At 32.2% G+C, this 15,274-nt stretch overlaps 1 protein-coding gene across 1 annotated transcript; it reads right to left on the bottom strand.

Annotated features, from left to right (window-relative positions):
* Positions 1-4,812: 4,812 nt before the first annotated feature.
* On the bottom strand, positions 4,813-10,994 carry LOC115834344 (tripartite motif-containing protein 51-like). Its single transcript, XM_030809095.1, has 6 exons — positions 10,577-10,994; positions 10,203-10,294; positions 8,189-8,419; positions 7,449-7,471; positions 6,404-6,501; positions 4,813-5,312 (listed from the first exon to the last, which is right to left on the bottom strand). Exons 1-6 carry the CDS (start codon positions 10,992-10,994, stop codon positions 4,813-4,815), a joined length of 1,362 nt encoding a protein of 453 aa, XP_030664955.1.
* Positions 10,995-15,274: the final 4,280 nt, after the last annotated feature.

Here is a 15,274-nt window from a genome sequence, read left to right as displayed (position 1 = left end):
AGCCTGCTGTTTCATGCAGCCCACCGGCAAGAGGACTACATCCCCTGTAGTCTCGCCATCCACACTACGTGATACGGGAAGGCTGTCTCTTCACACTTACCCTGGGGACCCAAGCCTGCCTTGAGGAGTGAGTACAGCCCTGAGGTGTGCCTTGCATTACTCTTTCCCCAGGTGTGCCCGGAGACTCAAGCTTGCTCATTTCTGTCCTGACACATCTCGCTGGTCCTGTGGTGGTCAGAGTCCTCCTGTTCTGTGTCAACTCCTAGACATCATTAGTCTTTCACGTGATAAAGTATGAGTACTTTTCTCTTTTACAGTATTTGGGGAAATTCTAACAGACTCCCCAGGGATATGCGCAGGTCCCGCTGGCTCCCATGGTAGGTAATTCTATGGATTCTGCACCTGGCAGCCAGCACTTTCCCTTGGAAGCCCCTGGGGTTCCTGTTTCTGTGGTCCTGGTCCTTGGTTTATACCCCAGTACATTTTGACTGGGACCTGCCTGGAACTGCCTGGAGGGCCGTGGTCTAGGGAAGGACAGGTGGAACCCTGACCACAACATATCCTTCTAAAACAACAAAGTCACATTGATGACGACGACTGCAGTGGGGTGAATGCCATCAAAGTGGGTATGCTGGGAGCCGCCAAGGGCTTATAGCGAAAACAGTTCTTCCCAAGGCGCCCTTCGCATCTTCTCCTCCTCGCCTCTCAGTGCATTTGGAACTTGCTTATGCGTTGGAATGACTTAAATCAACTGCTCGTTTCTGTGCCCCTGCACTCACAGGTTCCTTCATTAACAGGAAAAAGAAAAACACACACTAACTGAAATGATTTTACTAATTTTTGAGTGACTCAGTGGAAAGTCAGTGTTGCATACACAATTTCCTCATGCTGACCCAGCTTGAAATAAGACTTGATAAAAGGCACAGCCCTCAGCAGCAGGCGGTGCCACTGTGGACAGTGTACACTATGGTGTGAGGGTATGCACAGGTGAGCGTAAGTGTGTTTACTCATACACACAGATAAACCAAAAGGACATCGGGCTTCATGCTGGCAAAGGTTATGATGCTGCTGTAGCTTGTTATGGGCCCTGGGCAGTGTCAGATGGGAAATGCTTTGATGGCATGTTGTTCAATGTGTATAATGGGGTCTCCTATGGCCCAAGGACCCACTATGAGCACTCCGCCCTCTGTGGTGGAGAACACGGCTGGAGTCATCACAGCCCAGGTCTTTATTGAAAGGCAGTGTTGACCCAGAAGGCTCGTGTAGAACCCATTTGGCCAGGTCTGGATCATCTCTCTCCATCTGACCTGCCTTGGCTGCACAGAGGGACCCAGACCCAAAAGGCCCAGAATCAAGAGGAAACTGAATGACATTTACCATTACATCAGCTTTCATTTATTTTTTCCATTTGACCATAAGGACTGTATTACTATGTATGCTTATATATGCTATTTACAGTCTGTTCCCTTTTATATGATGAAAGATTAATAAAAAACAAAAAATTGCCTGCAGTAAAACCATGCCTGAGGCCAAGAGTGGTGGCTCATGCCTGTAATCCCAGCACTTTGGGAGGCCAAGACGGGCAGATCACCTGATGTAAGGAGTTCAAGACCAGCCGGGACAACATGGCGAAACCCCAACTCTACAAAGTACAAAAAAAAAAACAAAAATTAACTGGGCATGATAGTGAGTGCCTGTTATTCCAGCTACTTGGGTGGCTGAGACAGGAGAATCACTTGAACCTGGGAGGTGGAGGTTGCAGTGAGCCAAGATTGCACCATTGCCCTCCAGCATGGATGAAAGGGAGAGAGAGGGAGGGAGGGAGGGAGAGAAAGGGGGAGAAGAGAGAGAGAGAAAGAAGAAAGAAAGAAGAAAGAAGAAGAAAGAAAGAAAGAAAGAAAGAAAGAAGGAAGGAAGGAAAGAGAAAGAAAAGAAAGAAAGAAAGAAAGAAGAAAGAAAGAAAGAAAGAAAGAAAGAAAGAAAGAAAGAAAGAAAGAAAGAAAGAAAGAAAGAAAGAAAGAGCAAGCCATGACTGAAGGGCACTGTGTGGTCATCACTTCAGCAGGTTGACACTCACCTGGAGGTCATGAAATCTGTCCATTAGGCCAGTGATGGGTTGAGCACTGAGCTCTGAGCTCACACATTGGGGCATGTGCCGCTGCTCTGACTCACTCCTTTAAAGAGGAAAATACAATTGAGCTTTCTAATACCAAATATTTCATCACAGGATTTAAAAACAAATAATCATTCAAGGCAAATTCGTCTTTAAAACCCTTTCCTGATGTAGCACTGCGAAATTATAGGGATTACGAACTTGAGCCACTGAGCCTAGACTGACTGATGTATTCTACCAATAAGCTATGTACATAAACTCATGTCTTCCCACTTCTCAGAACCATGAAATCAATCATTCCTCCCTTTCTTTCCTTTATTTTTATTGTTTCTTAACAATACTAGAAGCCAAATTCATTATTTTCTTAAACCACTTTTATTCATTATATGACTTCCTAAAACACCCAAATAAAAGTTATTATCCACCATTTCTTCAATATACACCCTTTGATATCAGACAACCTACATGAGAGTCATTGGAATTTATGGTGATTCACAGATAATTTTTTGCAGTATTATGTTTCTAATTAGTCTTTAGTACCAAACCTCCCTACTCCATAGCCTGACCACTCTCTCTGAGCAGTAATCAATGCTGCATTGTACTCTCAGGATTGGAAGCCATGAGAAAAAATCTTCCTCAAATCGTAACCAAGATGTTTTCCACTCAAGTCGTAAGTGGACACATTTGTAGCATGTCTGTCTGAGGCTGAATCTGAGGGAAAAGGCCCAATACTTACGCAGGGAGGGGAACATCACACACTGGGGCCTGTTGGGGGTGGGGTCCAGGGGAGGGATATCACTGGGATAACTACCTAATGTAGATGATGGGTTGATGGTTGCAGCAAACCACCATGGCACGTGTATACCTATGTAACAAACCTGAATGTTCCGCACATGTACCCCAGAACTTAAAGTATAATAATAAAAAAGTTTTATGTCTTAATGTTGATGTTAAATTATCATAAATTAAATTACAATATATGCATTTGAAAAATTAGGCAAAACATCAAATTTATTTATTTCAAACTTATTCTATACATTAAAATATTTAATATATATATATAAAATACTCTTCTGCATGAAAAATGCTTATAGTTTCTCTCTTTGATTTCAATGCTTCCTGTATCTTATCCTGGTTAATTTTTAAGTTTCCTAACCATTACCTTCCAAAATATTATTCAATATTCTAACTTCTAGTATCAATTAATGGAGTTCACAATTTATCTGAATAAAACACTGTAATATAACATTTGTGTGTTTCAATTCTTTTCTTAAACTTCTTTTTGAGATTCATTGATTTGTTGCATTTTGGTGTTATCTCTGTTTTGTAAAATTCTTTTGTATGATGAGATCACAATTTATTTAGCAATTCTACTGTTGATGAATATTTATTTTGTCTCCAATTTGGAGCTACTATAAAAATTGTTGCAATTATCAACATTGTGTTTATCTTGAAATACACATAGGCAGTCTGTGGAATATATTTTAGAATTAGAATATCTAGCCCATAAGTAATGCTCATAGTCAGTTTGCCAAAAAGTATCTCAGTTTACATACCTCCAGCCATGAATAACTTTCATTGATTCTTTATCTTTCACAACACACAATACTATGTGTCTTTAAATTTTGCAAATTTTTAATGGAGGCCTGTAGTTCAACATATGGATTAATTTTTATTATTCTGAAGACTAATAAAAGTAATCCCCTTTTCATATTTGTCCAGATATTTATGCCTCCAATTTTATGAAGTACCTGTTCAAATATTTTCCCAATTTTACACTGGGTTCATTTTCTTTTATTTATTACATTCATTAATCACATGTATTGTATTTTATTGCGTATATGTTGGGATAAATATTTTTCTCCACTCTTGGTTTGCATTTTAATTCTTGAATGGTATATTTTGAAACACAGACGTCATTATTTTTGATATAAACTAAGTTTTTCTTCTTAATTGTTACTTTTTTGTCCTGGTCAGGAAATCTTTCTGTATGAGAATATTTTATTGTGTTCCCTTCACCTTCAGAACATGAATCCATGTGGAAATGCACTGTATATGGTTTGAGGTAGGGGTCAGTATTCAGTTATGTCCATTTGAATATTTAATTGATTCAGCATTGTCCTGATCCCCTTGCAAATTTCACTGTAGAACAGCACTCTAATAATGCATGAACATTTGAATATAAGATGAGATTTACAAAGACAAGCACAGCATAGGAGGTCAAATAAGATTACCTCAAAGTATAGGTTCATAAATAAAACACATGGATAAGTAGAATATTGTTAGATGAAGAGAAAGAAAATATTTCCAGGTTACCATTGAGTCTTTTTACTCCAAGGTTTTTCATGAAGCCCAAGATCTCTACTTTCTTCCATTGGTTTTAACTTCATTTAGACAACTCTCTTACCTATTATTTCACTTTGTGACATTCAGAAATAATTAAAAACCAGAGAATATATTCTATGCCATACATCATGGGTAATGATTTTCCAAAAATGATTAAAAAAGGAAACAATACACATGGTTTTGTGTTTTCACCATATTTAATGAAACACTATAAATGAGTTTTGATGACATTAGAATGCAACTAAAGATATTAAATATAACTGATTTGTCCTTTTGATGAGGTGCAAAAAAGATGGCTTTCTGGGATAAACTGGTTCCCAGAACATATAGACACGTTTCTGACTTTTCTCTGGTCAGAAGTGACTACAGCAAAAGATGGGCCTGAGAGGAGGTGAGAAGGAGCAATTAGGGATGGTGTATATCAGGGAACTTTGATCAACATCAACAAAGCTCATGGTTCTACCTTCACAATCCAGGAATAATCCTACTGTGCTGGTAGGTCTTGGAACATATTGCACCACAAATGGGGAGGTGGTAAAGAGACTGCAGTGAGTGTCCTCCTTAACACATCCAAGAAGAAAGAGTCCCTCCTCTCCATCTATTTTGTCATTCTGTCTCTTCTCTTTCCAATAATTGTTACAGACTCCAAAAGCCCAATTCCAAGAGTCCCGCACGTGAACCTCCCAATAATATTTGCCAGATGTGAAAGCCTGAGCCCCCCACACAAGAAAACATTCAGATTTTGCAGTGATATCGGGATCATCTTGAGGGTCACATCCAACATTCACGCTTCTCACATCTCCACACAGGAAGATATGACTATTGGCTCTTTCATGCTGCAGAGTAAAATCAACTGCAAAAATAATTTTAAAAAAGCATGGATACATGTAATTATTAGAAATTAGAATTCTTGAGTGAAAAGTTGTTCTACCAAGAATTTACTTTACCAAGAAATTTGAAGTTACAAGGACAGGAGAATTGTGACTAAAACATTTAATAAAGTATAAGGATGATTAATATTCTCTATAGGAAGAACAAAACCCTAAAAATAGACATTGAAAATTTATTGAAAACGTAAAAATTGAGAGTTCAATATAAGACCAGACTGTTTTAATCCAATCTCCAATGTAAACGTGAGATATTATATGCCTTGAATGCTCTTTAGCTATCAAGGTCATTATTATTAAAATATTTCTTGTTCTTAAATACTAGTGATATAATTTTGGCAAGAATGGGAAGATTTTAGCTTACTCAAGCACTGCTCTAGATAACTGGATACAAGTCCATACGTTCAAATTATAAGTGGTAACTTAAGGCAGATTTTTGCAAAATCTTTTACCAGTCACTCTGCGGACATCCCTGCTAGCTCTAGACTGAAACTGAATTTTAGATTTTACTCGTAGCTCTTCATGTTGTAACTAAACTGAAATTATCATTTCTATTTTTACTTCCTATTTACATAATAATTTCTTCTTTCTTTTTACATGTTAAGTCAAAATTTTACATTATATCAATAATATATATTTATTATAAGAAAATACAAATACTCCATCAAACTTCAGTGAACTCCATTCCCCAACGAAATGTGTTTAACAATTCAAATGAAATATGGTAATGTAAAATTTTTATGTAAGCTTGGATTATTAAGCTTCCTTCTGAGCATTGTTCCATTTACTCAATTTTTTATTTCTTATGTCATTCCATTTACCCAATATATAACTCTATACATGTGAGCCCAGAACATATTTGTTTTTTGCTATGTTTTACTCTTCATGTTATAAATTGGAATATAAATAGAAACACAGATATAAAAGGGTTGCACAGCCATATGGTTCACTTCCTGCTGAAATGAAATAAAGATTTGGCGAAGGGTAAAGTATTACCCTCATGATTCTAACAAGAAGTAATACACTGTGGGAATTCTGCCAATGGGCTGACACTTACCTCTGAATCCATTGAGCCTGTCCAGCAGTCCAGTGATGGGCCCTGCACTGAGCTCTGGATTCACAGGCTCAGACACTTGCAGCAGCAGAGACTCACACCTGCAACGAGAAAGACACAGTTACCACATCTACAGCCAAAAAAATAAATAAAAATCACTACTTTTATTTAAAAGATGTTTCATGAGAATCCCTTTAACCCACACATTTGCTAATTCCAAAATTATCATTTTCTTTTTCGAATTCATTCTTATTCACAGTTCCTGATTTTCAAGCATGATGGAAAAGTATATCTGAGTGAGAATTCATTCGAATCTTTCTTTGTATTGCTCCAAATTAGTAAGGATCATTAGTCTTAAGACTAGGAGAATATTCAAAAATGAAATTCTGGGTTCCAGACTTCCCCAGAAATTCCTGAAATCATTGTCTGGAAAAGTGGGATTATTTTTAAGACTGCTGCATCTGTTGCTTCCTTCTCAAGGCCAGGGTGTTGAAACTTGCTCCAGGCAGGGAGATCTGCCTTTTATAGTTGAGGTTCTCTGGAGGCCTACACAGTTCAAACATTCCGAATAGTTTGTTCATCTATTTTTCAGAATTATATATTTAAATATAAACTAGAAATCATCAACACTTTTCACGGCTAAAATACTTTCCCTTTTCTCTCTGGCTTCCCCTGGTTGACTTTGTAGCCATGTAGTAAATGTAACATTTTCTCTTTCAAATATGAAGGCTTTTGAGCAATAAACATGAAATTAGGAATAGAGATGCTCACTTCCTTTATTTTTCTTTCATTTATTTATTTTTTGTTTTCTTTCTTATTTATTTACTTATTTATTTATTTTTGGTTTTGCAGAACTTTCATTGAACTGCTTAAGAAAATCACTGTGTATGGCAACAAAATAGATGTCTACCTGTGGTGGGGGATGGAGAAAGTACAACCAGCACAAGGCAGTATCACTATCTGAATTAATTATACCTTCAATATCAAAGTTCCTGCTTGATATTTGTGGAAACTGAAAGCATCTGCTAAAATCTAGGTATGCACTCACCTGTGTAATATGTATCCAGAAGCCTGTAAAAAAAAAAAAAAAAGAAAGGCTTAGTGCTTTCCACAAGATGAATCTTCCACTAAGTTCAGTGTGAGATTTGGAGACAGTTTCTGAAGATATAATTTTCCTACAATGTTCCCTCCTGGAAATCATTTTCTGTTTCTTTTCTCATGAAAATCCCAGTCTATCATATGTCATGAATTAATGTCCTCATAAAGTCTAAGTCTTGAAGACGTTCTTTTTACAAGTGAAGGGAGAGGAGGCCCACAGAGTCTACGCTCTGCGGTAACCATAAAGAAGCTACTCAGTCATCTTCCCTCAGCCCTGTTACCAAAATGAGTGGACCCCAAAATAATATTAGTGTGATCCTAGATTCCCCAACTTCTCCATCATGCCATGTCTCCAAATTAGCCTAAATGCCAATGAATCACTTCTCATTTTATCCACTTTCAAAAATCCTAAATACATCACTGACTTTTGATGGGAAATATTTCTTGGGGCTGTCTGTTACCTTGGCCATTCTACAAAGTTTTGTTGCTGGTGGATAAAGTAGGAGGGATCTTTGGCCTGGTAGGATCACTAGGAGAGGCTATACCCTCCCAACCAAGTAGCATTAGTTATCGAATCCTATTTTTGGAAACAAATCATGGAAGTAAAGGGGGAGACGGATTTCAGGAGAGAGGAAAAACACTCATGCATGTGAATGTTCAACACCATGATACCCCATGGTCAGTCCATACCTGGAGTAGCTCCACATCTGCTTTATGGCACATTTGCTTCAGATCCTCATACATTCCTCTTAAAAGCTCCCTCAAATGTTCCATTCTGGCTTTGCTTTCATTGAGTTGCTGAAAAATGTCCTCGCCTTCCTTTCGCAGCCTCTCCAAGTGATGTTGCTCTTCTTCATGGAGAAATGCAGGCATCTTCTGATATTCAGCTCTGATTGCTTCTATCCTTAAACTCACATAATCCTGCAGTGACAATTAGTCAAAATAGAAATGTTTTATCCATCTTCTCTTGAATTTCACTGATTCCTCTTAGCATTCTGAATACCCAATATTTTAATCCTCAATATTGTCAATTCTCAGATTCCACAAAATTTTATTACTTTCCTTTTTTTTTCTGTACTAGTATCAACATAGTTGTTTCTGCCCAGTTACATTCACCTGATTAATGATAAAATGTTTTCTAAGATAGGTATATAAAAATGGATTTCTCTCTTCCACACCACATTTATAGAAAGAAAACACAGCTCTTGCATAAGAATCAAACTATCGAGTTATATTGACTAGGTAAGAAACCATTATTTCTATTTTGGAGAATTGGGGCAAGTTATGTAAAACCATTATATGAGAAATGATGACATGACCACAGACTAGCATTGTCAACTCAATGCATTTCACCCAGCATAACATATTCTAATAAGGTTTCATTTATTCTCTTCCAAACTCACCCTAATCGGCAACATGGACTTCTTTGTGGTTCCTCAATCCCCCAAATAAATGCAAATTAAATATTACTGCCCATGTTGTTTTCTATACGTAGAATTATTTTCATGTATATATATATATACATATTTCTCATATATGTACTCATATATATATTTCTCAAATATAGGTATATATCGATATATGAGGAATATATATTTTTATCTGTGTGTGTGTATATATATATATATATTCCTCATATATATCCATATATATATATATACACCCAGATACACATATATATTCAGATATATTCATATTTCCTCCTGATCAAGATTTTGTTTCAGTGTGAATTTTTCCATGAGCCTTTTTTCTGACCACCCTATTTAAAACTCAAACCCTCATCCCCAGTCCCTGGCCTCTGTGCTCCTTTTCTACTTTCCTGCTGGATTATTCTCCAAAGACACTACTACACTCTAACACATCATGTACTTCACGTATCTGCATGGTGACCATTTGCTTTTCTCATTTCCATTGCAAGATTTGTGTGTTTTCTTTCTTCTTTACTCCTTAATTTTCTAAGTTGATATTTGACATAGACTAAGTACTCATAAAATATCTTTCAATTAATATTAGAATAAATTAATGAATTAATATTCGATGCCATACCCTCAATATAAACATCCACAAAGAGAAAATCATTTCTAGAATTCTTCTCAAGTCCTTAGAGTTCTCCTTATATTAAATACTAGTTCCCGTATTTCTCACATATTTATATCTTCATCAAGACACAAGTCTACATTTCTCACCACTTTTCCCATTATGTGTTATGACTTATTCAATATTAATTAGTTCTGATATTTCATTTCATGCATTCCCTAAGTTTGCGCGCTTGCTCCTTCCGCCTGAAATTTAGCTCACATTTCAATATACTTGCCCACCAAGATTCAAATTCATACTGACTCAGCCTTAGAAAGGTCACCTGAAATTTCCATGACTGATAAATAACTCTCGTGTCCAGAATTTATCCAGGCAGCCCATTGGGAACAGTGTGAAATGGCCCAGTTTCTTGTATTTGTTGGGGTATTGCTATAGGTTTGTATGGAAACAGATGAGCATGCTTGGATAACATCTGTGGTCTGATTAGAAATCCTACCGAAGAGTCACACTAACTTACATAAAAAATTAGCGTGTTTTTTTCTCAAGTGTTTTATCCTTGTTTATTGAATTCCAGAAACATTATGGGTTGAGATCAAGTTCCTATTTTAAGAGTCACCCATTTGTTCACTATAAGTTCCTGGAGAAGGTAGAGTAATACGGTACTAACCTTCCAGCATCTGGTTCTGGTGGTTTCCATGCCCAGTTTTCTGTGATTTTCACAAGCTTTTTCCCATAAAGACTGCATTTTTTTAGGAGCTCCTCCTGCAAAAGAGCCATGAATTGAAGCACAAGTGAAGACAATAAAGTATCATTCCCACTCTGATATACGAAGGACCCAAAATGAGAGACAAATTCGCCCACAGAAAATAGAGTTTGCTTTGTTTCTCCTCATGTTTGTCAAATCTGAGAGGTGTGAAGTCAAGGAAGCTCATAACAGACATGCTTAAGGGGACACAGAGATAACATCATCCAATCACCAAGGAAATAGACTTACAACAATTTCATGTGTTCTGTGTAGAAATAGATCTTCAGAGGCATCACTTACCCGGTGTTCCTCAGCAGCCCGCTCAATGGGACAGTGTGTGTGATTCCGGTGCTCCTGAGAGTTACTGGAGCACAGCAAACAGAGCAGGCTCTTGTCCACTTCACAGAACATCTTCTTTGTCTCTCCGTGAGTCCCACATATTTGCTCCTCAGAGCTAAGGAATTGCCGGAGACTGGCTTTTCTGGCGATGGAAGCCATCTTCTTCAAACAAATGTCAGTTTTGAGGTTTCTCTGCCGTGTTGTCTTCTTGCATTTAGAACACTGAGCAAGAACTGCAATGTCTTGCCAGTGGAGGTAGAAACAGGGCCGGCAAAAGCTGTGCCCACAGTCTATGGTGACTGGGTCTATGAAGTAGTTCATGCAGATGGGACAGGTGAGTTCCCTCTGGAAGACTTGCAAGATTCCAGAATTCATGTTTCTGAAGAAGAAAGAGCAGCATGTCATTTTGGGGTCGGGTTGGTGAAGATCTGTGAACCTGTGGTGATATGTGATAGCTATATTTTCTTCTTGACAGTGCTCATTAAAGCAGAACAAACTATTTCCTCTGTAACAAAATGAAAAAATGCATACACAAGAGAGTCTTTAGGCTTTATAGCCGACACTACTGACTAGAGGACTCACAACCTCTTCTACTCCTAGTTCCTGCCCATAGCATAATGCAAATCTGTTCAAAAACCTATTCCCTGGATGTCGATATGGAACTCGGGTTTTAATCTTAAGTGGTCTAGAATAAAACATGCTTGTCCCTATTTCTCTTTCAAATAACTACTGAATGACTATGAGAGAGGAGTAGAAAACCTACGTTGGGGCCGGGCGCGGTGGCTCACGCTTGTAATCCCAGCACTTTGGGAGGCCGAGGCGGGCGGATCACGAGGTCAGGAGATCGAGACCACGGTGAAACCCCGTCTCTATTAAAAATACAAAAAAATATTAGCCGGGCGTGGTGGCGGGCGCCTGTAGTCCCAGCTACTCGGAGAGGCTGAGGCAGGAGAATGGCGTGAATCCGGGAGGCGGAGCTTGCAGTGAGCTGAGATCACGCCACTGCACTCCAGCCTGGGCGACAGAGCGAGACTCTGTCTCAAAAAAAAAAAAAAAAGAAAACCTACCTTGGGTAACAAAACATGAGAAGATGGTCAGAGAGCTCTATGACATATTTTTAGAGAGAGGGACCCAGAAGCTGGCTGTTTAACAAAAACAACCCCACAACAAACCAACCGACCAGATAAACAAAAAGACAGCAATTAAACCAGTCTAGGATCACTAGGAGATAAAAGAAATAATGAAAAATATTGGGTTTATTTTTCTTATGGCTTAAATTAACTTCTTCTTTGGGCCACTCAAACTATGAACCGACATATAGTCAGTTTTTTAAAAACTGAAATATATATAATTATATTACTATGGTATTATGGTTAATTTTAGGTGTTGACTTGACTGGATTAAATAATACATGGAGAATTGCTAAAGTATTTTTTCTGGGTGAATCTGTGAAGCTGTTTCCAGAGAGACATGTAAGTTGGTGAGCTGAGTGGGGATCAGCAGCCCTCAATGTGGGTGGACACTATCCAATCAGCTGGTAGCTCAGACTGAGATAAAGGGCAGAGAGAAGGCAGTTTCCTCTCTCTCTCCTGAAGCTGATTCGAACTCAGGCGGGATATTGGAATTTCCACACTAGCTTAATGACAGCCTATGTTCAACTTCTCAGACTCCATAATCAAGGGAACAAATTTCCCTAGTAGACTTCCTCTCCTGTACAGTGTCATGTGTAGAGTGATGACAGATATACGATCTGAGGGAAACATTAGACAGTTTTGTTATTGTTTGATCATAGGTTATACTTACACAAACCTAGATGGTATAATCTACTACACACCTATGATATACTGTAGAGCATATCCATCCTAGGCTGCAAACCTGTATGGTACACGATAGGAAATTGTATCACAATGGTAAGTATTTTCGTGTATATATATATATATAAATATATATACAAAATATATATTTATACATATGTATTTATATATTTATATATATTTATATTTATATATATTTATTTTAATAATTTTATTATTTTTATATTTATATTTTTATATATTATATATATTTATATATTTTATATATATTACATATATTTATATATTATATATATCTCATATATTTTATATATTTATAAATATCTATATAAATTATATATATTTTTTATTAATATATTTATATATTATAATATTTATATTTATATATCTTATATATTATATATTTATATATCTATATATATTTTATATATGTATATATTAATTATCTATATTTATATATTATATATATATTTATATATTATATATTATATATTTATATATATTTATATATTTTTATTTATATATATTATTATATATATTTATATATTTATTATATTTATATATTTATATATTTTATTTATATTTATATATATTTATATATATTTATTATATTTATATATTTATATATATTTTATATATTTATATATTTAATATTTTATATTTATATATATTTATATATATTTTATATATTTTATATATTCATATATTTATATATTTATACGTATTTATATGCATTTATATATATTTATATGTATTTATATATTTATATATATTTATTATTTATATATTTATATATTATATATATTTATATATAGTTACATATTTATATATATTTATATATATTTATTTATTTATATATATTTATATTTTATATTTTCATTATATTTATATTTATATATTTTCATATATATTTATATATTATAAATATCTATATTAAATTTATAATATATTTAAATATATTTATATATCTACATATATTTATATATCTATATATATTATATATTATCTATATATATTTTATATATGTATATATTTATATATCTATATATTTTTATATATGTATATATTTATATATCTATATATTTATTATCTATATATATCTATATATTATCTATACATAATTATATATATTTATATATCTATATATTTATATATATATATATCTATATATTTATATATATTATATATATTTATATATTTATATATATTTATATATTATATATATTTATATATTTATATATATTTATATATTTATATATTTATTATATTTATATATTTATATATTTATATTTTTTTATTATTATATATTTAGATATTTATTATTATATATATTTATATATTTTATATATTTATATATATTCATATATTTATATATTTTACGTATTTATATGCATTTATTATATTTATATGTATTTATTATTTATATATATTTATATTTATATATTTATATATTTATATATATTTATATATATTTAATATTTATATATATTTATATATATTATTTATTATATATATTTATATATTTATATATTTTCATATATTTATATATTTATATATATTTAACATATTTATATATTTATATATTATATATTTTACATGTATACATATATATTTATATATTTATATTTATATATATTTACATGTATACATATATATTTATATATTACATATATTTATTATATTTTATATATTCATAGATATTATAGATATTATATATTATATATTGATAGATATTATAGATATTTATAGATATTTATATATTTATATATATTTAGATATTTAGAATTTATATATTTATATATATTAATATTATTATATATTTAGATTACATTTAGATACATTTAATATATTTAGATATATTTAGAATTTTAGATATATTTATAGATTTATATATTTATATATTTAGATATATTTAGATATATGTATACATATGTAGATATATTGATATATATTTATATATTTTATATATATAATGTTTTATATATATATTTATAAATATTATTTATATATTTATATATATTTATATATTGTATATATTTATATATATATTTATATATATATCTATATTTATGTATTTATAGATATTTATATATATTATATATATTTTATATATTTTATATCTATTTAATATTTATATATTATGAATATATTTAATAGTTATATATAAATTTATATATTATATATTTAAATTTATATATATTTATATATATTTATATATTTTATATATTTTATATATATTATTTAATTTTTATATATTATTATTATATTTATATATATTTTTATTATATGTTTATATTTATATATTTTATATATATTATATATATTTACATATATTTATTATATTTATATATATTTATATATTTATATATATTTATATATTTATATATATTTATACATATATATATATATTTTATTATTATATATATAATATTTATATATATTCATATATATTTGTATGTATTTATATATATTCATATATATTTATATATATTTATATATATTCATATATATTTATATATATTATATATATTTTATATTTATATATTTATGTATATTCTTTATTTATATATGTTATATATTTATATACATTTATATTTATATATTTTTACATATTTATATATTTATATATATTTATATATTTTTATATATAAATATATATTTTTATATATTTATATATATTTACATATATATTTTTATATATATATAGTTTGTACACATCCTGTGGTTCTGTCTTTCTGGAGAACCCTGACCAATACAAGCTGTAATCTTTGCTTTGGCAGTTTGAAATCCTTTACCTTACTCTCTTTTACTAATCACTGCTGAATTTAAGTGCCAAAAGTG

This window comes from Nomascus leucogenys, unplaced genomic scaffold (assembly GCF_006542625.1).
Source record: "Nomascus leucogenys isolate Asia unplaced genomic scaffold, Asia_NLE_v1 001090F_54911_qpd_obj, whole genome shotgun sequence".
Lineage (NCBI taxonomy): Eukaryota > Metazoa > Chordata > Mammalia > Primates > Hylobatidae > Nomascus > Nomascus leucogenys.
Note: the sequence above shows the minus strand (reverse complement) of the source record. Positions and strands in the feature narration are given on the sequence as shown.